At 39.7% G+C, this 25,510-nt stretch overlaps 1 protein-coding gene across 1 annotated transcript in view; it reads right to left on the bottom strand.

The window, feature by feature from the left end:
- The window catches only part of PSME3IP1 (proteasome activator subunit 3 interacting protein 1), a gene marked incomplete at its 5' end in the record, with an annotated part of 36,096 nt that overhangs the window by 6,328 nt on the left and 4,258 nt on the right, over positions 1 to 25,510 (bottom strand). Inside the window, 2 exons of the mRNA XM_079723350.1 lie at positions 13,791 to 13,855; positions 22,317 to 22,448. Coding sequence (XP_079579476.1) covers positions 13,791 to 13,855; positions 22,317 to 22,448 — 197 coding nt within the window. The remainder of the gene's footprint in view (positions 1 to 13,790; positions 13,856 to 22,316; positions 22,449 to 25,510) is intronic.

Here is a 25,510-nt window from a genome sequence, read left to right as displayed (position 1 = left end):
AAATCTCTCCCCACGGCTGTGCAAACCACAGATTTACACCTACACTGCCGGCTCTGTGAATTCAGTGCCTGCGGAACATCTGAACGGACAGCTGGTGCTCCCGTGGCTGGAACAGGTCTGGTCTTAGCAGCTATGGGCTTTGAGGGTGCGTACACACAGGGGTTGGGCCAGGCCAGGGTCTGAGCTGCCTCTATAGCTCCCACAGCAGGTCCAGGTGTGCAACTACTGCAGTCCTGGGACACAACTTCAGTGGATCTGTGCTGGTGGCCTTGTGAAAACAATGTCTGAGAGGCACCAGGGCCAACTGCCGGCATACCCACAACTGAGGTGGGGCCTAGGGCAGTGCCAACAACAGTGTACTTTGTGAGCCCACACAACGGATGAAAGGTGACAAAACAGAGCACACTCACAGGTGAACGGCTCCAGTGGAGGAATACTCAGTGGCTCCTCTCCCAGTGGAAGCACTCCAATCCCACATACCTCAAACCACAGATCAGAAACACAGCTCAGAAATGGAGCTGGGGGCTTCTACTCCAACAACTAGGGAGCAGGCCCTGCCCTGGACAGGGCAGTGACAACCACAGAGCAAAGAGGAGGCCCTGCTCAATAGCCAGTGCAGGCTCTAATTACCACAGCATCAGTCACACCTCCTAGCAAGGGGATAATGGCCTGCATACACTGAGAAAAGAGGTGGCAAGCAGCCATACTAAAAGCAGCCCTCACACCAAAAATATTAAACACACAGAGGCTACACAGGGATGTTCCCACTTAAAAATAGCCCTCTAAGACCACAGTAGATAACTGTTTCTCCTAAACTCATAGAGCAAGAGAAATATAAGTAAAATGAAGAAGCAGGGGAACCACTCCCAATTAAAAGATCAAGAGAATTCCCATGAAAAAATAAACAATTAAACAGACATCTTCAGTCTAATAGACACCAAGTTCAAAAAGGAGATAATGAAAATACTGAAGGAATTAAGAAAGGCTATCAATAGAAATGTAAATTACTGTAAAAAGGAACTAGAAACTATAAGGAGGAGCCAAGAAAAATTAGATATTTCACTTGAAGAGATGAAAGCTGAAAGGCTATGAATAGTAGAATGAATAATGCAGAAGAACAAATAAGTGATCTAGAAGATAGAATAATGGAAATCATCTAATTAGAACAGCAGACAAAAACCCAAATTAAAAAAAAAAGAAAGCAATATAAGAGACTTATGGGATAATATAAAGCATGCCAATCTATGCATAATAGGGATCCCATAAGAAGACGAAACAAACCTAAAGAAGGAAACAGATATCCAGATACAGAAAGCATAGAGGATGCTGAACAAGGTAAACCCAAAAAGACCTACACCAAGACGTATTATAATAAAAATGGCAAAAGTTAAAGAGATGATTCTAAAGGCAGCAAGAGAAAAACAAAGAATCACAAGGGAACACCCATAAGGGTACCAGCTGATTTCTCTACAGAAACATTGGAGGCCAGAAGGGAATGGCAAGATATATTCAAAGTCCTGAAAGGGAAAAATCTGCAACCTAGGATACTCTACGCAGCAAGATTATCATTTAGAACAGAGGGAGAGATAAAGAATTTCCCAGACAAGTAAAAACTAAAAGAATACAGCAATACTGAACCTATCCTAAAGGAAATATTGAAAGGTCTTCTCTAAATAGAAAGTAGTAAGAATCTATAGGAAAGAGAAAATCACAATTGGAAAGTAAATCACATAAATAAGACAGTACACAGATTAAAAAAAAAATCAAAAAATTTCTGTGAAAGTGATGATAACGACAATGAACAGCAAAAGGATGAACATGAAGATGCAAAAGGGGACATTAAAATCATAATATGTGGGGAGGAGAGTAAGAAAATGTAGATTTTTTTTTTTTCTAGAATGTGTTTGGGCCTATATGACTACCAGTCTAAAGCAAGTAGACATAGGAAGGGGTTAACATACTTGAAAAACAGGGCAACCACAAATCAAAAACATACAATAGATTCACAAAAACCAAAAAGAACATAAGCATAATACGAAAGAAAATCATCAAACCACAAAAGGAAAAACAAAAAGAGACAAAGAAGAAATATAAAATCAACAGGAAGACAAGGTTTAAAATGGCAATGGATACATATCTATCATTAAATATCTTAAATGTCAATGGACTAAATTCTCCAATCAAAAGACACAGTGATCATCCAAACTGAAAATAAATAAGGGAGCCTGAACCAAGATGGCGGAGTAGAAGGACATGCTCTCACTCCCTCTTGTGAGAACACCAGAATCACAACTAGCTGCTGGACAATCATCGACAGGAAGACACTGGAACTCACCAAAAAAGATACCCCACATCCAAAGACAAAGGAGAAGCCACAATGAGATGGCAGGAGGAGTGCAATCACAGCAAAATCAAATCCCATAACTGCTGGGTGGGTGACTCACAGACTGGAGAACACTTATACCACAGAAGTCCACCCACTGGAGTGAAGGTTCTGAGCCCCACATCAGACTTCCCAACCTGGGGGGCCGGCAACGGGAGGAGGAATTCCTAGAGAATCAGACTTTGAAGGCCAGTGGGATTTGATTGCAGGACTTTGACAGGACTAGGGAAAACAGAGACTCCACTCTTGGAGGGCACACACAAAGTAGTGTGCACATCGGGACCCAGGGGAAGGAGCAGTGAACCCAGGTGAGACTGAACCAGACCTACCTGCTAGTGTTGGAGGGTCTCCTGCAGAGGCGGCGGGGGGGTGGATGTGGCTCACCGTGGGGACAAGAACACTGGCAGCAGGAGTTCTGGGAAGCACTCCTTGGCGTGAGCCCTCCCAGAGTCTGCAATTAGCCCTACCAAACAGCCCAGGTAGGCTCCAGTGTTGGGTTGCCTCAGGCCAAACAACCAACAGGGAGGGAACCCAGCCCCACCCATCAGCAGTCAAGCAGATTAAAGTTTTACTGAGCCCTAACCACCAGAGCAACACCTAGCTCTACCCAACACCAGTCCCTCCCATCAGGAAACCTGCACAAGACTCTCAGATAGCCTCATCCACCAGAGGGCAGACAGCAGAAACAAGAAAAACTACAATCCTGCAGCCTGTGGAACAAAAACCACATTCACAGAAAGACAGACAAGATGAAAAGGCAGAGAGGGCTATGTACCAGATGAAGGAACAAGATAAAATCCCAGAAAAACAACTAAATGAAGTGGAGATAGGAAACCTTCCAGAAAAAGAATTCAGAATAATGATAGTGAAGATGATTCAGGACTTCGGAAAAACAACGGAGGCAAAGATCAAGAAGATGCAAGAAATGTTTAACAAACACCTAGAATAATTAAAGAAAAAACAAATAGAGGTGAACAATACAATAACTGAAATGAAAACTACACTAGAAAGAATCAAGAGCAGAATAACTGAGGCAGAAGAACAGATAAGTGACCTGAAAGACAGAATGGTGGAATTCACTGCTGCAGAACAGAATAAAGAAAAAAGAATGAAAAGAAATGAAGACAGCCTAAGAGACCTCTGGGACAACATTAAATGTAACAACATTCACATTATAGGGGTCCCAGAAGGAGAAGAGAGAGAGAAAGGACCCGAGAAAATATCTGAAGAGATTATAGTCGAAAACTTCCCTAACATGGGAAAGGAAATAGCCACCCAAGTCCAGAAAGCGCAGCAAGTCCCATACAGGATAAACCCAAGGAGAAACATGACGAGACACACAGTAATCAAATTGGCAAAAATTAAAGACAAAGAAAAATTATTGAAAGCAGCAAGGCAAAAACGACAAATAACATACAAGGCAACTACTCCCATAATGTTAACAGCTGATTTCTCAACAGAAACTCTACAAGCCAGAAGGGAGAGGCATGATATACTTAAAGTGATGAAAGGGAAGAACCTACAACCAAGATTACTCTACCCGGCAAGGATCTCATTCAGATTCGATGGAGAAATCAAAAGCTTTACAGACAAGCAAAAGTTAAGAGAATTCAGCAACACCAAACCAGCTCCACAACAAATGCTAAAGGAACTTCTGTAAGTGGGAAACACAAGAGAAGAAAAGGACCTACAAAAACAAACCCAAAACAATTAAGAAAATGGTCATAGGAACATACATATCAATAATTACCTTAAATGTGAAAGGATTAAATGCTCCAACCAAAAGACACAGGTTTGCTGAATGGATACAAAAACAAGACCCATATATATGCTGTCTACAAGAGACCCACTTCAGACCCAGGGACACATACAGATTGAAAGTGAGGGGATAGAAAAAGATATTCCGGGCTTCCCTGGTGGCGCAGTGGTTGAGAGTCCGCCTGCCGATGCAGGGGAAGCGGGTTCGTGCCCCGGTCTGGGAGGATCCCACATGCCGCGGAGCGGCTGGGCCCGTGAGCCATGGCCGCTGAGCCTGCGCGTCCGGAGCCTGTGCTCCGCAATGGGAGAGGCCACAACAGTGAGAGGCCCGCGTACCACAAAAAAAAAAAAAAAAAAAAAAAAAAGAAAAAGATATTCCATGCAAATAGAAATCAAAAGAAAGCTGGAGTAGTGATACTCATTGGATAAAATAGACTTTAAAATAAAGAATGTTACAAGAGACAAGGAAGGACACTACAGAATGATCAAGCGATCAATCCAAGAAGAAGATATAACAATTATAAATATATATTCACAAAACATAGGAGCACCTCAATATATAAGGCAACTGCTAACAGCTGTAAAAGAGGAAATCAACAGTAACACAATAATAGTGGGGAACTTTAACACCTCACTTACACCAATGGAGAGATCATCCAAAATGAAAATAAATAAGGAAACAGAAGCTTTTTTTTTTTTTTTTTTTTTTTTTTTTTTTTTTTTGCGGTAGGCGGGCCTCTCACTGTTGTGGCCTCTCCCCTTGCGGAGCACAGGCTCCGGAGCACAGGCTCAGTGGCCATGGCTCACGGGCCCAGCCGCTCCGCGGCATGTGGGATCTTCCCAGACCGGGGCACGAACCCGTGTCCCCTGCATCGGCAGGCGGACTCTCAACCACTGCGCCACCAGGGAAGCCCGAAACAGAAGCTTTAAATGACACAATAGACCAGATAAATTTAATTGATATTTATAGGACATTCCATCCAAAAACAGCAGATTACACTTTCTTCTCAAGTGCACACAGAACATTCTCCAGGATAGATCACGTCTTGGGTCACAAATCAAGCCTCAGTAAATTTAAGAAAATTGAAATCATATCAACCATCTTTTTGACCACAACGCTATGAGATTAGAAATGAATTACAGGGAAAAAAACATAAAAAACACAAGCACATGGAGGCTAAACAATACATTACTAAATAACCAAGAGATCACTGAAGAAATCAAAGAGGAAATCAAAAAATACCTAGAGACAAATGACAATGAAAACACGACGATCCAAAACCTATGGGATGCAGCAAAAGCAGTTCTAAGAGAGAAGTCTATAGCTATACAAGCCTACCTCAAGAAACAAGAAAAATCTCAAACGATCTAACCTTACACCTAAAGGAACTAGAGAAAGAAAAACAAACAAAACCCAAAGTTAGCAGAAGGAAAGAAATCATAAAGATCAGAGCAGAAATAAATGAAATAGAAACAAAACAATAGCAAAGATCAATAAAACTAAAAGCTGGTTCTTTGAGAAGATAAACAAAATTGATAAAACATTAGCCAGACTCATCAAAAAAAGAGGGAGAGGACTCAGATCAATAAAATTAGAAATGAAAAAGGAGAAGTTACAACAGACACTGCAGAAATACAAAGCATCCTAAGAGACTACTACAAGCAACTCTATGCCAATAAAATGGACAACCTGGAAGAAATGGATGAATTCTCAGAAAGGTATAACCTTCCAAGACTGAACCAGGAAGAAATAGAAAATATGAACAGACCAATCACAAGTAATGAAGTTGAAACTGTGATTAAAAATCTTCCAACAAACAAAAGTCCAGGACCAGATGGCTTCACAGGTGAATTCTATCAAACATTTGATAGAGAAGAGCTAACACCGATCCTTCTCAAACTCTTCCAAAAAATTGCAGAGGAAGGAACACTCCCAAACCCATTCTATGAGGCCACCATCACCCTGATACCAAAACCAGACAAAGATACTACAAAAAAAGAAAATTACAGACCAATATCACTGATGAACATAGATGCAAAAATCCTCAACAAAATACTAGCAAACAGAATCCAACAACACATTAAAAGGATCACACACCATGATTAAGTGGGATTTATCCCAGGGATGCAAGGATTCTTCAATATACGCAAATCAATCAATGTGATACACCATACTGACAAACTGAAGAATAAAAACCATATGATCATCTCAATAGATGCAGAAAAAGCTTTTGACAAAATTCAACACCCATTTATGATAAAAACTCTCCAGAAAGTGGGCATAGAGGGAACCTACCTCAACATAATAAAGGCCATATACGACAAACCCACAGCAAACATCATTCTCAATGGTGAAAAACTGAAAGCATTTCCTCTAAGATCAGGAACAAGACAAGGATGTCCACTCTCACCACTATTATTCAACATAGTTTTGGAAGTCCTAGCCACGGCAATAAGACAAAGAAATAAAAGGAATCCAAATTGGAAAAGAAGAAGTAAAACTGTCACTGTTTGCAGAGGACATGATACTATACATAGAGAATCCTAAAAATGCCACCAGAAAACTACTACAGCTAATCAATGAATTTGGTAAAGTTGCAGGATACAAAATTAATGCACAGAAATCTCTTGCATTCCTATACACTAAGGATGAAAAATCTGAAAGAGAAATTAAGGAAACACTCCCATTTACCACTGCAATGAAAAGAATAAAATACCTAGGAATAAACCTACCTAGGGAGACAAAAGACCTGTATGCAGAAAACTATAAGACACTGATGAAAGAAATTAAAGATGATACCAACAGATGGAGAGATACACCATGTTCTTGGATTGGAAGAATCAATATTGTGAAAATGACTATACTACCCAAAGCAATCTACAGATTCAATGCAATCCCTATCAAGCTGTCAATGGCTTTTACGGAACTAGAACAAAAAATCTTAAAATTTGTATGGAGACACAAAAGACCCCGAATAACCAAAGCAGTCTTGAGGGAAAAAAAGAGCGGGAGGAATCAGACTCCCTGACTTCAGACTATATTACAAAGCTACAGTAATCAAGACAATATGGTACTGGCACAAAAACAGAAACACAGATCAATGGAACAAGATAGAAAACCCAGAGGTAAACCCACGCACCTATGGTCAACTAATCTATGACAAAGGAGGCAAGGATATACAATGAAGAAAAGACAGTCTCTTCAATAAGTGGTGCTGGGAAAACTGGACAGCTACATGTAAAAGAATGAAATTAGAACACTCCCTGACACCATACACAAAAATAGACTCAAAATGGATTCGAGACCTAAATGTAAGATCGGACACTATAAAACTCTTAGAGCAAAATATAGGAAGAACACTCTTTGACATAAATCACAGCAAGATCTTTTTTGATCCACCTCCTAGAGTAATGGAAATAAAAACAAAAATATACAAATGGGATCTAATGAAACTTCAAAGCTTCAGCACAGCAAAGGAAACCATAAACAAGACAAAAAGACAACCCTCAGAATGGGAGAAAATATTTGCAAACGAATCAACGGACAAAGGGTTAATCTCCAAAGTATATAAACAGTTCATGCAGCTCAATATTAAAGAAACAAACAACCCAATCCAAAAATGGGCAGAAGACCTAAATAGACATTTCTCCAAAGAAGACATACAGACTGCCAACAAACACATGAAAAGCTGCTCAACATCACTAATTATTAGAGAAATGCAAATCAAAACTACAATGAGGTATCACCTCACACCAGTTAGAATGGGCATCATCAGAAAATCTACAAACAACAAATTCTGGAGAGGGTGTGGAGAAAAGGGAACCCTCTTGCACTGTTGGTGGGAATGTAAATTGATACAGCCACTATGGAGAACAGTATGGAGGTTCCTTAAAAAACTAAAAATAGAATTACCATATGATCCAGCAATCCCACTACTGGGCATATACCCAGAGAAAACCATAATTCAAAAAGACACATGCACCCCAATGTTCACTGCAGCACTACTTACAATAGCCAGGTCATGGAAGCCACCTAAATGCCCATCAACAGACAAATGGATAAAGAAGATGTGGCACATATATACAATGGAATATTACTCAGCCATAAAAAGGAACGAAATTGGGTCATTTGTTGAGATGTGGATGGATCTAGAGACTGTCATACAGAGTGAAGTAAGTCAGAAAGAGAAAAACAAATATCGTACATTAACGCACATATGTGGAACCTAGAAAAATGGTACAGATGAACCGGTTTGCAGGGCAGAAGTTGAGACACAGATGTAGAGAACAAACGTATGCACACCAAGTGGGGAAAGCTGCGGGGGGCTGGGAATGGTGGTGTGATGAATTGGGCAATTGGGATTGACATGTATACACTGATGTGTATAAAATTGATGACTAATAAGAACCTGCTGTATAAAAAAATAAAATTAAGTTAAAAAAATTTTTTAAAAAGGCACAGAATGGCAGATTGGATAAAAAAACAAGAGCCTACAATATGCTGCTTACAGGGGACACACTTTAGGGCAAAGGACACACACAGATTAAAAGTGAGGGCATGGAAAAACATCTTTCATGCAAACAGAAATGATGAGAAAGCGGGGGTCACAATACTCAGACAAAATAGCCTTTAGAACAAAGATAAAGAAGGACACTATATAATGATAAAAGGATCAATAAAAGGAGAGGATATTATACTTGTCAACATATATGCACCCAACATAGGAGCACCAAAATACATAAAACATATACTAACAGACATAAAGGGAGAAACTGACAGGACTACAACAACAGTAGGAGACTTTAACACCCCACTCATATCAATGGACAGATCTTTGAGACAAAAAATCAATAAAACAACAGAGGTCCTAAATGATAGAATAGAACAGTTAGACTTAATTGATATATTCAGGACATTACATCCAAAAAAAGCAGAATACACATCCTTTTCAAGTGCACATGGAACATTCTTTAGGGTTGACCTGGGCACAAAACAAGCCTAAACAAATTTAAGAGTACAGAAAGTATTTCAAGCATCTTTTCTGACCACAATAGCATGAAACCAAAAATCAACCACTGAAAAAGAAACAAAAACAAAACAAAAAAACAATTACGTGGAGTCTAAACAACATGCTACTAAAAAAACCAATGGATCAACAATGAAACCAAAGAAGAAATTTAACAATACTTTGAGGCAAATGACAATGAAAACACAACCATACAAAATCCATGGGATGCAGCAAAAGCAGTTCTTAGAAGGAAGTTCATAGCAATATAGGGGCCTTCTTTAAGAAACAAGAAAAATCTCAAATAAACACCATAATCCACCACCTAAAAGAATTAGAAAAAAAAAGAAGAACAAACAAAACCTAAAGTCAGCAGAAGGAAGGAGATAAGAAAGATCAGAGAGGAAATAAATACAATGGAAATTTTTTTAAAAATAGAAAAAAATCAATAAAACCAAGAGCTGGTTCTTTGAACGGGTAAAGAAAATTGACAAACCTCTGGTCAGGCTTGCCAAGAAGAAAAGAGAGAAGACCCAAATAAACAAAATAAGAAGTGAAAGCAGAGAAATCATAACAGATATCACAGAAGTGCAACAAACCATAAGAGAATACTGTGAACAATTATATGCCAACAAATTTGACAACCTTGAAGAAATGTTCAACTTTCCTACAAACATACAGGCCACCAAAACTGAATCAAGAAGAAACAAATAACTTGAGCAGACTGGTCACTAGAAATGAAATAGAATCTGTAATAAAAAAAAATCCCGGGCTTCCCTGGTGGCGCAGTGGTTGAGAGTCCGCCTACTGATGCAGGGGACACGGGTTCGTGCCCCGGTCCAGGAAGATACCACATGCCATGGAGCGGCTGGGCCCGTGAGCCATGGCCGTTGAGCCTGCGTGTCCGGAGCCTGTGCTCTGCAACGGGAGAGGTCACAACAGTGAGAGGCCCGCGTACCGCAAAAAAAAAAAAAAAAAAAAAAAAAAAATCCCTACAAACAGAAGTCCAGGACCAGATGGCTTCACTGGGGAATTAACCAAATATAGAAAGAAGAACTTATAGCAATCCTTCTCAAATTCTTCCAAAAAACTGAAGAGGAAGGAACACTCCCAATGGGGTGACATTCTATGAAGCCACCGTCACCCTGATACCAAAACCAGACAAAGACACTACAAAAAAAGAAAATTACAGGCGAATATCTTTGATGAATATAGACGCAAAAATTCTCAACAGGGGCTTCCCTGGTGGCGCAGTGGTTCAGAATTCGCCTGCTGAAGCAGGGGACACGGGTTTGTGCCCCAGTCTGGGAAGATCCCACATGCCGCGGAGCGGCTGGGTCCATGAGCCATGGCCACTGAGCCTGCGTGTCCGGAGTCTGTGCTCCACAACGGGAGAGACCACAACAGTGAGAGGCCCGCGTACTGCAAAAAAAAAAAAAATTCTCAACAAAATATTAGCAAACCAAATCCAAAAACACATAAAAAAGGTCATACACCACGACCAAGTTGGATTCATCCCAGGGTCACAAGGATGGTTCAACATACTCAAATCAGTATGTGGGAGTTCCCTGGTGGTGCAGTGGTTGAGAATCCGCCTGCCAATGCAGGGGACACAGGTTCGAGCCCTGGTCCGTCCGGGAAGATCCCACATGCTGCAGAGCAACTAAACCCACGCGCCACAACTACTGAAGCCCGCATGCCTAGAGCCAATGAAGTTAGAACACACCCTCACACCATACAAAAAAATAAACTCAAAATGGCTTAAAGAATTAAATATAAGACAAGACACCATAAAGCTCTTAGAAGAAAACACAGGCAAAACACTCTCTGACAGAAATTGTACCAATGTTTTCTTAGGTCAGTCTCCCAAGGCAATACAAATAAAAGCAAAAATTAAAAAATGGGACCTAATCAAACTTACAAGCTTTTGCACAGCAAAGGAAACCATAAATAAAATGAAAAGACAACCTATGGACTGGGAAAAAAATATTTGCAAATGATGTGATGGACAAGGGCTTAATTACCAAAATATACAAACAGCTCATACAACCAAACAACAAAAAACCAAACAACCCAATCCAAAAATGGGCAGAAGACCTAAACAGACATTTCTCCAAAGAAGGCATACAGACATGAAAAGATGCTCAATAGCACTAATTATTAGAGAAATACAAATCAAACCTACAATGAGGTACCACCTCACACTGGTCAGAGTAGCCATCATTAAAAAGTCTACAAATAACAAATGCTGGAGAGGGTGTGGAGAAGAGGGAACCTTCCTACACTGTTGGTGGGAATGTAAATTGGTGCAGCCACTATGGAAAACAGTATGGTGGTGCATGCGCACACACACACGCACGTGCAATGGAATATTACTCGGCCATAAAAAAAGAATGAAATAAAGCCATGTGCAGCAACGTGGGTGAACCCAGAGATTATCGTACTAAGTGAAGTAAGTCAGAAAGAGAAAGACAAATACCACGTGATACTACTTATATGTGGAATCTAAGATATGGCACACATCAGCATAACTATGAAACAACAAAAGACTCACAGATATAGAGAACAGATTTGTGGTTGCCAAGGGTAAGGTGGGATGGGGGAGGGACGGATTGGGAGTTTGGAATTAGCAGAGGCAAACTATTAATATATAGCATGGATAAACAACAAGGTCCTTTTATATAGTACAGGGAACTATATTCAATATCCTGTGACCAACCATAATGGAAAAGAATATGAAAAATATATATGTATAACTGAGTTACTTTGCTGTACAGAAGAAATTAACACAATATTATAAATCAACTCTACTTCAATACAATTTAAAAAAACAATTAAGTGATCACAGTGTTGCATTTCAATCTTAAAAACAAAAATCAACTGTTAAGAAAAAAATGTATGGGAAAACTGAGGAAAATGAATACTAATCTGATACTTGATAACATTTAGGAATTATTATAATTATTTCAGGTGTGATAATAGTATTGCAATTATGTTAAAAAAACAAAGAATCCTTATTTTTTTAGGGATACATACAGAAGAATTATAGATGAAATAATGTGATGTCTGAGATTTGCCTCAAAATACTACAGTTGGGAGATTTAAATGAAATAGGATTGGATGGGGAATTCCCTGGTGGTCCAGTGGTTAGGACTCAGCACTTTCACTGCCATGGCCTGGGTTCAATCCCTGGTCGGGGAACTAAGATCCTGCAAGCCGTGCAGTGCAGCCAAAAAAGAATAATAATAATAAATAATAAATAAAACTTTCTTTAAAAAAAAAGATTGGACATGTGTTAAAAATTGTTGGGACTTCGCTGGTGGTGCAGTGGTTAAGAATCCACCTGCCAATGCAGGGGACAAGGGTTCAAGCCCTGGTTTGGGAAGATCCCACATGCCACGGAGCAACTAAGCCCGTGAACCACAACTACTGAGCCTGCATGCCAGTTACTGAAGCCTGTGTGCCTAGAGCCCATGCTCCACAGCAAGAGAAGCCACCGCAATGAGAAGCCCGCGCACTGCAACGAAGAGTAGCCCCCGCTCGCCGCAACTAGAGAAAGCCCGTGCGTAGCAACGAAGACCCAATGCAGCCAAAAATAAATAAATAAATTAATTTTTAAAAAACTGTTGAAGGTACATGATGGGGTTCATTATACTATCATCTCAATATTTGAATATATTTTAAGTTATCTATAATAAAATACTTTAAAAAAAAGAGAATATGTGTAATTGCTTATACATACATAGAATAGCTCTGGATATATACATACATACATTAAAAATATATAATACTATTTCCCACTGGGAAGGAGAATTGGATGGAAGAGGACATACAGGTAGAAGGGAGGCTCTTCGCTTAGTATCTTTTTCAAAAGTAAATTCTAGAGTAAAAAGATATCAGCAACAGTTCACCACTACTGGAGTTCAGTGGATATACTTTTTTAAATAATCATAATTTTTTTGAAAGAACAAAATATATTTTAAAATATCCATTTTTTTGTGTGACAGAGAAATAAATGTAAGCCCTGTTTTATCGATGACCCTTTGAGTTCAGCTCAGAGTCTCAATTCCACAGGGAGTCAGGAGTAGAAGAACTGAAAACACTCTTGAATTTCTTATCCTTGATTCAGTCCTGAGTAACACTCACTTTCACTTATAACTTTGTGCCACTTAATACAGTAGCAGATTTGATCAAATAAAAGGAACCACCAAAGAAAGTGTACTCCTGGAAACTGTATTTAGTAGCCTCTTGGTTCAATCCAATCCAACCAACAGCAGGAGCCAGGCATTCTACCTCTCACTGGTAGCCAGCCAGGTGAAATGAAGAAACTTGACATTTAAGGGAGACAGAGAAAAACTCTTTGTGAGTAGAGGTGATATGACCAGGGCTTTGGCTTTGTAAGCGCTCCTGGGACAACACAATTGTCATTTATCAGTTCCACTGGTTTCTAACATATTACTTTGCAGGGCAGCTGACATATTGCTAGGTTTAAATCCTGCACGGTCTAAAACAGTTTCGTAAGTTAAGTTTAGGTAGGTTTGCTTAGAGATGCACGCATTCCTCCACAGATACAATGCATTCCAGCCTTTTACCATGGTTCACGTATATGATGAGTAAAGAACGAAATGAAAGCTGCCACCCACCTTGATTCTTGTCATCTGGGTCAGGGTCCGATTTCAGTCTTTTCACACTGTTGCCACTCTCTGAGCTGTAACAAAAAAAATATGGTGATTTGAGCTAGGTCCAATCTTGGGGATCAAACTTTGGGAATCAGGAGCTCCAATGACTATTTATATGGGTCTTAGGCAGCCTCAAGGAGCTGAGATGATCTGAAATGAAAAGTCTTCATTTCAGGTTCTTAATCTCCTTCCAGTTATATTATTGTTATAAAGATAATTTAAACCTCTGACCAATTCAAGGGGTGAAGCATTACATCTTCAAGCATCACCAAAACATCAGATTCTTTGTTGTCATCATTCATCTTGGTTAGAACCACAAATGGACTTCAAGAATATCTGGACATGTTTATATATGACAAAAATTTAGTTAAGTTATTAAAGAGTGAAGGAAATATCTTTAGTGACAGGCTAGAGATTCTGAAAGTCACCCAAAAGACCTTCACTAAAAGAATATCTAGAGAATGTACTTCTCTCACCATGCAGCTAGAAGGCACAATGCTCTCCAGCTCCACTGTTACCACTAATATTAAGTAATGTTTGTAAATTCTTACCTAATAAAAAATTTAGGTCCAAAAAAAAAAAAAAGAATGCACTCCAAAGAGGAAGGAAATGGTCCCAGGAGGAAGGCCTTAATCCCAGAAGGAAGGGATGGTGAACAAAGAAACTTGAAAATAACAATCTAAACAAACAGTCTATATAAAAAAACAGCATCTAATTTGTGGTGTTAAACATGACCATGCTAAAGTTCTGGACAGCATGTAAGGAAGGAAGAAGGTGACTCTAGCTAAAAGTTCTAAGGCCCATGGATAATTTTGCAGGGAAGTAAGATAGCTATTTACTTTAGGTTTTACTAAGTATTCTTGATAAATTGCAAGGTAAGCCACCAAATGAATAGAAATAGAATACAAAAATCCAAACAAGTAGAAAGAAAAGAAAATGAATAGAAGATTTTAAAATTGTAATCAATTTTTATAAAAAGAATACATGGAAAAACAATTTTTAAGTAAAAAGACAAATAACATTAAGATAGTAGAAGCTGGGGAGTCCCCTGGTGACCTAATGGTTAGGATTCTAGGCTTTCACTGCCACGGCCCAGGTTCAATCCTTGGTTGGGGAACTGAGATCCCGCAAGCCATGTGGCATGGCCAAAAAATTAATTAATTAATTTTTAAAAAAGATAGTAGAAATTGTATAAAAAATCCTAATAAGTCCAAGCCTACCTATAAAGAGAGTTTAACAGACTAAAATTTAAATCAGCTATTTATGAGACACACCTAAAAATTTAGAAGCAAAACAAACAACTTAAGACCCAGAAAGACTGAAAGTAAAGGAAAGGAAAAAGAGTTAACCACGGCAAACACTAACCCAAAGAAGACTGGGGTACCTATATTAATATTAAGGAAATAGACTTTAAGACCAAAAGTATTATAAGGGATAAAGGAGGTTAGTTTATAATGAAACAAAGTTTAATTCACTATGAAGAAATAACAATCCTGAACATCTATGCTTCTAAAAGAGCTTAAAAATATACTATGTTCAACAGACTAAAGAAAAATCAAGAAATCATTACTATACTGGGAGATTTCAAAAACTCCCCTCAAGTACTGATAGAACAAGCAGACAAATATGTAAAGAAACAGACGATCTGAACAATACAATCAATTAGTTTGTTTTGTTGTACCTACATAGAACCCAGAACAAACAATTACAAAACACAGATTCTCCTCAACTTGGAACATTCACAAAAATTAATCTCAGGAATAGGTCACAAAGCTAGTCTAAAGCAATTTCAAAAGAATCAGCACATATAAACCATAATGCAATTAAGGGAGAAACTGATAACAAAAGATAAAGATTATGTTTCATAGACTCTAAGACACCACTGACTATAAGGTATTAAAATGTGAGGGAGAGGCTTCCCTGGTGGCGCAGTGGTCGAGAGTCCGCCTGCCGATGCAGGGGACACGGGTTCGTGCCCTGGTCCAGGAAGATCCCACATGCCGTGGAGTGGCTGGGCCCGTGAGCCATGGCCGCTGAGCCTGCGCGTCCAGAGCCTGTGCTCTGCGACGGGAGAGGCCACAACAGTGAGAGGCCCGTGTACCGCAAAAAAAAAAAAAAGAAAAGAAAAAAAAAGTGAGGGAGAAACAGGTTCATCTTAGAACCAGTGAAATATGGTTAAGTTACTTCAATATGTTTGGAAATTTAAAAAAATGTTTCTAATTCATGAGTCAACCAAGAAATCATAACGGATATTTAAAAGTACTTAGTTGGAAATACAAAATTGTATACAATGAAAGCTGAGGAAAAATTATAGCTTTAGATGCTTATAACTGAAATGAGCTGAAAATTAATTAGCTTGGTATCTGACAGTTGTTTATAACAGAAATAATAAAAGTATAAGTTTGAAGAAAGTAAAGAATATTCCAAAGAAGGTAGAAGATATTGAAGAGCAAAAATTAATAAAATAGAAAAAAAAGAAGTAAACCCAAAAGATCTTTGAAAAGACTAATAAAACTGAGACTACCCTCTCATGAAAATAGTGAAAATAAGAATAAAAGTATAATTCATCAATATCTGGGATGAAAAAAGGACAATTACAGACAGAACAGCAATCAGAAAAAGAAGGAATACTGACAATTTAGCTAACACACTTGAAAAAAGACAAAATGAGCAAATTCCCAGAAAATATAACTAAATAAAACTGACTCAAAAAGACATGGAAGGGCTTCCCTGGTGGCGCAGTGGTTGAGCGTCTGCCCGCCAATGCAGGAGACACAGGTTCGTGCCCCGGTCTGGGAGGATCCCACGTGCCGCGGAGCAGCTGGGCCCGTGAGCCATGGCTGCTGAGCCTGCGTGTCCAGAGCCTGTTTTCCGCAACGGTAGAGGCCACAGCAGTGAGAGGCCCGCGTACCGCAAAAAAAAAAAAAAAAAAAAAGACATGGAAAAACATAGATAGTCCTATAATCACAAGTTAAAAGAACAGGGACCGGGGCTTCCCTGGTGGCGCAGTGGTTGAGAATCTGCCTGCTAATGCAGGGGACACAGGTTCGAGCCCTGGGCTGGGAGGATCCCACATGCCGTGGAGCAATTAGGCCCATGAGCCACAACTACTGAGCCTGCGCATCTGGAGCCTGTGCTCTGCAACAAGAGAGGCCGCGATAGTGAGAGGCCCACGCACCGCGATGAAGAGTGGCCCCCGCTTGCCACAACTAGAGAAAGCCCTTGCACAGAAACAAAGACCCAACACAGCAAAAATAAATTAATTAATAAACTCCTACCCCCAACATCTTAAAAAAAAAAAAAAAGAGAGAGAACAGGGACCAAAGTGATTTTATAGAGTTCTACCAAACTGCCACAAATGAACACTACTATCCTATAGAAACTCCTCCAGAAAACAGAAAAAGAAGGAACACTCCCTAAATCATTCTGTGAAGCTAGGTTTAATCTACACGTCAAAATCAGATAAAGTGGGGGAAAAAAAATACAGGCCAGTCTCCATCATGATTCCAGATGCAACAACCTATACAAAACATTAGCAAACCAAATCCAGCAGAGTTTAAAAAAAAAAAAAGAAAGAAAAGAAAATACATCACTACAAGTTGGGTTTATCACCAGGAATGCAACATTAGAAAAATCTTTATTTTTTCACTGTAACAGTAAAAAAGAAAAATTTATTTTATCAATTCAAAAGCACAAAAAAATTGACAAAATTTAACAATTCATGGCTACCAAAAAACCTCTTATTTGAAACTAGGAACAAAACTTCCTTAACCTTAAAGGATATCTGAAAAAACAAAAACAATAAATATTATTCTTAGTGGTGAAAAAAGTTAAACATTCTGTTTAAAATCAGAAATAAAACAAGGATGTGTGCAGTAATTGTTTCTTTCTAACATTTTACTGGTCGTCCCAGCCAGCACAATAAGATAAGAAAAAGGAACTAAAATGTATTAAGGAAGAGAATAAAACTGTCATTATTCACAAATGGTGACTCTCTACATAGAAATTTCAAAGAATCCACTGATAAATTATTAAAGTTAATAAGAGTTATTATTAAAGTTAATAAGAATTGTGAGGCTGGATGTAAATATCCCCAAATCAATTGCACTTTTATATACCAGCAACCAAAAAAATATAAAATACCTAGGAATATGGGCTTCCCTGGTGGCGCAGTGGTTGAGAGTCCGCCTGCCGATGCAGGGGACACGGGTTCGTGCCCCGGTCTGGGAAGATCCCACATGCCGTGGAGCAGCTAGGCCCGTGAGCCATGGCCGCTGAGCCTGCATGTCCGGAGGCTGTGCTCCACAACGGGAGAGGCCACAACAGTGAGAGGCCCGCGTATCGCAAAAAAAAAAAAAAAAAAAAAAATCTAGGAATAAATCTAACAAAAGATGTGTACAACTTTTTTGGGGGAAAAAAAACAACAAAACTATAACTTTATTGGATGACTTTAATTAAAGGAAACAAATAAATGTAGATATATGCCATAGATAGAGAAAGACTCAAATCCATAAAGATCTGTTCTCTCCATAAATTTATCAAGCAATTTAATAACATTCCAATAAAAATCCCAATAGGGATTATTAAAGAATTTAAACTAAAACTAAAATTTATATGGAAGAATGAAGTGGCCAAGAATAGACAAGACATCCCTGAGAAGAATGTAAGGGGACTTCCTCTACCAGATATCAATATCTGTACAAAGCTACAGTAATTACACAGAGTGATAGTGGTCCAACAGATCCTAGGAACAGAAAAAAGAGTCCACAGACAAACCCGTATAGGTATGGAAACTTGTTATAAGACAGAGGTGACACTGAAGATCACTGAGGAAAGGCAGAAGTATTTAGTAAATTGCTAGAAAATTGGCTTTTCATTTGAAGAAAAAATTGCAATGTGATCCCTACCTCATACCCTTCACAAAAATCAATTCCAGATAGATTAAAGACTAATATGTGAAAGACAAAAATTCTAAAACTTTTACAAGAAAAACTATATTATGACCTCAGGGTAGAAAGAATTTCTTGAACAAAATATAAAAGGCTCTAACCATAAAAAGAAAATATTAATGGATTTGACCACCTTAAAATGGACCACCTTCAAAAGGTACAAACTTCCAGTTATAAAATAAATAAGTACGGAGGATGTAATGTACATCATGGTGATTATAGTTAATGATGTTATATTGTATATTTGAAAGTTGCTAAGAGAACAGATCTTAGAAGTTCTCATGACAAGAAAAAAATGTGTAACTATGTGTGGTGATGGATATCAACTAGACTTACTATGGGGATCATTTCACTATATATATATGTATATATATCTCATATTATTATCAAATCATTATGTTGTATACTTGAAATTAATGTGTTATATGTCAATTATATCTCAATTTTAAAAAACTGACCACCTTAAAATTAAATATATTTGACCACTTTAAAGTAAAAAGATAAGCTATAAACTGGTGGAAAAAAATATCAGGACTATGTTTAAAAACAAACAAAACCTATGAATCAATAAGAAGAATACAAATAACCCGGTAGAAAAATGGCAATATAAATGAACAGACCTTCCACACAACAGGACACATGAATGGCAAATCAACATATGATATGTCAACTACATTTGTTAACAGGGGAATGCAAATTAAGACCATAAGGAGATACTATTTTATAAATCACTTTATTGTTGTATTTGTGCTGTCCAGTAGGGCAGCCACAAGCGACATGTAGCTATTTAATACTTAAAATGTGACTAGTGTGGGGCTTCCCTGGTGGCGCAGTGGTTGAGAGTCTGCCTGCCAATGCAAGGGACACGGGTTCGAGCCCTGGTCTGGCAAGATCCCACATGCTGCGGAGCAACTAGACCCGTGAGCCATAACTACTGAGCCTGCGCGTCTGGAGCCTGTGCCCCGCAACGAGAGGCTGCAACAGTGAGAGACCCGCGCACCGCGATGAAGAGTGGCCCCCACTCGCCGCAACTGGAGAAAGCCCTCGAACAGAAACAAAGACCCAACACAGCAAAAAATAATATAAATAAATAAATAAATAAATAAAATGTGACTAGTGTGGCTAGGGAACTGGATTTTAAATTTCATTTAGTTTGCATTAATTTAGATAGCCACAGGTGCCCAGGGACTAACATATTGGACACACAGCTCTAGAGAAACAGATGTACATATGTAACAAAGCATGTCCTTGACCTGTCAGCACCATCCGTCATAATTCAAACATTCATTCACAGGAGAATGAACAAATTCTGGTATCTCAAATAATGCACTATTATACAGCAGTGAAAATGAATGAATTATAGCTGGACATACACATACATACACACACACAAAACTGTTTCAATCAGAGAAACAATTTGATTGAAAAACCAAATTCACAGAAGGTGGTGTGTATATAATGAAATCATTTTTTATAAAGTTCAAAACAAGCAGCTATTATATTGTTTATGGGTACCTATATAGGTAGCAAAAAACAAAAACAAAGAAAACCCCAAAACTACTAAGACTAAAGAAAGGCGGGCTTCCCTGGTGGCGCAGTGGTTGAGGATCTGCCTGCTAATGCAGGGGACATGGGTTCGGGCCCTGGTCTGGGAGGATCCCACATGCTGTGGAGCAACTAGGCCCGTGAGCCACAACTACTGAGCCTGCGCATCTGGAGCCTGTGCTCCGCAACAAGAGAGGCCGCGATAGTGAGAGGCCCACGCACCGCAATGAAGAGTGGCCCCCGCTTGCCACAACTAGAGAAAGCCCTCGCACAGAAACGAAGACCCAACACAGCAAAAGTAAATAAATAAATTAATAAACTCCTACCCCCAACATCTTCTATAAAAAAAAAAAAGAAAGGCAGAAGAATGGTAAACTAGATATAGGAAACTGGCATGAGGATGGCAAGGCACAGAGACAGAATGGGGAGGAGCACAGAGGCAGACTCATATTGTTGATAATGCTCTAGGTCTTAAGTTGGGTGATGGGTTCAGGGGGGCTTGTTTTATTACTATGTTTCATAACATACATCAGGCATCAGACTTTCACCAAGCATCGGAATTATCCATGGAACTTTAAAAATTAGACTTCCAGACCTCATTCCAAACTTACTGAGCCACACAGAATTCGTGTGAGGCAATCTACAGTATTAACAAACTCCCAGGTGACTCTAATAAACCCAAGGCTGGGTAGATTAGGAACTCCTGCCCCAGGAGATTAATTTATCACCTTGCTACACAAAACAACAATAAAGGATGATCTACTAAAAGTTGATCTAAGGACTAAGAGAGCTACTTACAACACACATTCTGCTAGAAGCAAGACACTGCCTTGCAGTGAGAGGTAACTAACTGACCACCTAGAGAGCCCTTTCTTGGTATAGCCCAGTACAACTGACCCACATCCAAATCCTCAAAGACACTAGGCCAGCAAGAAAGCTTACATGAAAACTTGAAAGGAATAATTCATGGCTGGGGTAACTGGCCCTTTTCAGGCTACTGAATAGTCCTCCCCTTGGCTGCTATATCATGACAACATTTTTACATGTAAGCAACGTTCCTAGCAATGTTCCTGGGAACATCAGCAGACAGAAGGTGTGCCAAACCACAAAACTGCATCAACACACTTTCTTCAAAACATGTGGCTGGTCGCCAATATACCATATTGATTTTCCTAATAGTCTGCACTTAAGCTTAACATCCTTTTGCCTGTGGTAGGGTTGGTCAAATTGAAATGACCAGATTTAATCACTTTGGTGCCATTTCAAGACTTGAAAAGAGAGGAGCAAACAAGGCAGTGCTGCCACCCCACACCAAACAAGCAGAGCCCCAGCCAGGTGTGTAACCCTGTCACAGCTGCCATGTTCTTATAGATCATAGTGCCCTTGCCCCAGCTCTTCTCCCTTCCTGGGATATTCTGCTTCCCCGTCTGCCTGTCAAAGCCCTAGCTGTCTTACCTAATCAATCTCTTCTTTCTAAGGCCTTAACTTCCCCAACATGAGCACATATATCCACCTCCAGGCAGTTATTCCTCCTCCATGATCTCATTACACCCTATATAAATCCTTCCATAGAACTTGCTACCTTGTTTGCCTAGAAACAGATGCTCAAGTACTGAACTCCACCTCTCCTGCTACTTTGTGACCTTGGACAAAGGTTCTCAACCTCTGAGATTCTCAGTCTCTTCATCTGATAACAACTTGTACTTCACAGACTTGTTGAGAGGAATAAAAGAAATCATGCATGGAAAGTACTTAACACAATGCCTGGCACATGGCAGGCATCCAATGAAGAGTAGCTATTATGTTGAATGAACAGAGAGACAAGGGTCAAAGGATATAGAAGACACCAAATCTGGTAGGGGAGAGAGAGGTAAGACCACCAAAGGAACTTCACCAAGACCTATGCTTAGGTAACCTTTTGTTCTGGCTACCATTCATCTGGCATTTCAAAGCACACAGTCAGAAGGAGATTAAAGTTGTGTGAATTCGGGCTGACCTCTTATGCTTCACAGCTCCTGCCAACAGCTTTGCCTGGGAGAACTTGGTCTTGGTTTCTGTGGGTTTCACAGCCACTTTCTTCTCCACTTCCTTCTTGTTTTCTTGAGAAATTCCAACCTTGTTGAGATTACTGTGAGTTACAGGTTAAGGGTCAAACTAAGCAAAAAGAAGAGCTACAACAGGACAATGATAAATCAAGAGATGGAAGGCAGATATAACCCGTGAGCACTTCAGCTCTGCCATGGAATGTTCAACCTACTTATTCTAAAAATGCCCTCCCCTCCTTATTCTGCCAGTCAAATCCAGCTGATTTAAAAAGAAATGAAGGGGGGCTTCCCTGGTGGCGCAGTGGTTGAGAGTCCGCCTGCCGATGCAGGGGACACAGGTTCGTGCCCTGGTCTGGGAGGATCCCACATGCCACCGAGTGGCTGGGACCGTGAGCCATGGTCGCTGAGCCTGCGCGTCCGGAGCCTGTGCTCCAACAGGAGAGGCCACAACAGTGAGACACCCGCGTACCGCAAAAAAAAAAAGAAATGAAGGGACTTCCCTGGTGGTCCAGTGGTTAAGACTCTGCACTCCCAATGCAGGGGGCCCGGGTTTGATCGCTGGTCAGGGAACTAGATCCTGCAAGCCACAACTAAGACCCGGCACAGCCAAAAAAATAATTATTTTTAAAAATAAATAAAGGTGACTAGGAGGAAAACAGCAAATCAAGCCCAAAATAATACAGAGAAGCAAACTTTTTCCCTTTGATTCTCAATGAAAATCTGAGTACAGCCAGAAAACCTGCTATTACCAAAGACATGGCCAATATCATGCTTGCTGGAGAAAACAAAGACCTTGAAGAATGCAACAGAAAAAATGTAGCTTCCCTGAAAACATAAAAATATTTGCTTTTTCCCCCAAGGGTAAAATCAAATTTTGCAGTGTCCTATGACTACCAGTGGCATTCAATTTTAGACATCATGAAGACTAACTCCTACTCTGCTGGTGCAAGACAACATCAGAATCACCTTAAGGCTCATTAAAAGACAGAGTCCCTCCCCTGTCCCAAACCTACTGAATAAGGACCTCCAGAGGCCCAGGAACCTGTTTTAAACACTCTCAAGATGATTAAATGAGAAACCCCTGTGCATATGCAACACAACACAGGACTGAAAAGTTGTTTTAAAAGCATAAAACAACCAGTTCACTTGTAACATACTTTTTTCACGCTTGATGTCAATCTCTGGCCCTCAAGCTTTGCCAGTTTCTTTTGTTCTCCCCACCAACCCCCTCCCCTCCTTCCCTTTCATGCTCTCCCACAACATATCAATCAACAGATAAGTACTGAAACATGTATTGGAACATCTTACTTAAGATGCAGTAATGCCTTGCTGGAACAATAGTGACATCTAGTGCCCAAGATATCTAAGAAGTATGTATTATCAGCCCAAAAGGGTGGGGGTAGGAGTATATGGTCTAAGCTATTCCTGTATCTTTGAATAATGGAGAAATTGGGTACCAGAAATTAGGAAATTCTAATTCTGATCACTCTTCAGACACTAACTCGATTCTTATGGGCACCAGTTATCTTAAACATTTGTAATATTCAATACAGATTATGCATAATGCTCAGTACTATTCTGAGTTTCATCAATTTAATGTTTTTAAGGTCATCATGGAAACTGATAATATGTTAATACTAAATGTTCATTTTTTTAGAATAAAAATGAAGGAAACAGAAATTTCATCCTTCTAGTACAGAATACCAAAACCAATGAGCATGCTGTGATTTTTACCTACAACTCCATCACTAAAGGAAACTCTCAAAGAAAATTCTTAATATTAAATATTGAAAAATAAAACAAAAATGGAAAAAATATAACAAAACCACACATTTATAATACCAAGACAAAGACAAAAACCAACACTTAACTTTCTATTCTTTTGAAGTGAAGAAAAGCCCTCAACCTCTTCTTTTTTGGTGGGCAGGAAGGGAAGTGGTAGTTATATATATATATATTTTTTTGCGGTACGCGGGCCTCTCACTGTTGTGGCCTCTCCCGTTGCGGAGCACAGGCTCCGGATGCGCAGGCCCAGCGGCCATGGCTCACGGGCCCAGCCGCTCCGCGGCATGTGGGATCTTCCCTGACCGGGGCACGAACCCGCGTCCCCTGCATCGGCAGGCGGACTCTCAACCACTGCACCACCAGGGAAGCCCTATATTTTTGATCCATATCCAAAGCATAAGCCCTTTTTTCCCCTAAGTCCCTCTCCCCCTAAAATGCTTTAAATACACAAACACATCTCAAAAACCTCATGGAATGCATTAGATGAGCATTTTTTTTTAAATCACATTGTTTTAAAACACACATAATATTAATAAATACTGCTCTAACCTGAAAGAAACAAGAGTTCTGTTGTTTACACTGGCACAAACCATAGCTTATTTGTATTCACAAGTATCACATTACAAAATGTATCATTTTATAGCAACCAAGCAAAGCCAAGAACCAGCTCCTGATGTAGAGCTTCAATAAACAAATGTCTAATCCTTCAATTCCTATTTCAACATGACTCTGGCTACATGCATGCTTGGGATTAGCACATCAGTGGGTTGGAAGGCTTGCTTTGCTTCAGTTTTTCTAGACAGTCAGAACGTTCCAAGTTTCCAATAAAAACTAATACCCTGGGCTTCCCTGGTGGTTCAGTGGTTAAGAATCCACCTGCCAATGCAGGGGACATGGGTTTGAGCCCTGGTCCAGGAAGATCCCACATGCCGTGAAGCAACTAAGCCCGTGCGCCACAACTACTGAGCCTGCGCACCTAGAGCCCGTGCTCCGCAACAAGAGAAGCCACCGCAATGAGAAGCCCCCACTCTCTGCAACGAGAGAAAGCCCGCGCACAGCAACGAAGACCCAACACAGCCAAAGATAAAAATAAACAAAATAAATGTGTATATGTATTTTTAAAAAGCTAATACCCCTGAAGCCTCTTCAATATTGTGCTGTAATGTTACCAGGACAGAAAAGTATCTTTGGCCTCATGGCTGCCCTGTTCATTCTTCCCTTTGAATTGAAAACTGAAAGGCCTCTCACACTCATACCACACCAACAATACTCTCCAAAATGCTGCTTCGGGAGACACTCTGTCTTATTTGCTTGCCTACCAAATTAAGCACATGAAACAAGACATAATTCAAATGAGAGT

Source organism: Hyperoodon ampullatus (genome assembly GCF_949752795.1).
Source record: "Hyperoodon ampullatus genome assembly, chromosome: 18".
Lineage (NCBI taxonomy): Eukaryota > Metazoa > Chordata > Mammalia > Artiodactyla > Ziphiidae > Hyperoodon > Hyperoodon ampullatus.
This window is presented reverse-complemented; position numbering and strand designations above follow the sequence as displayed.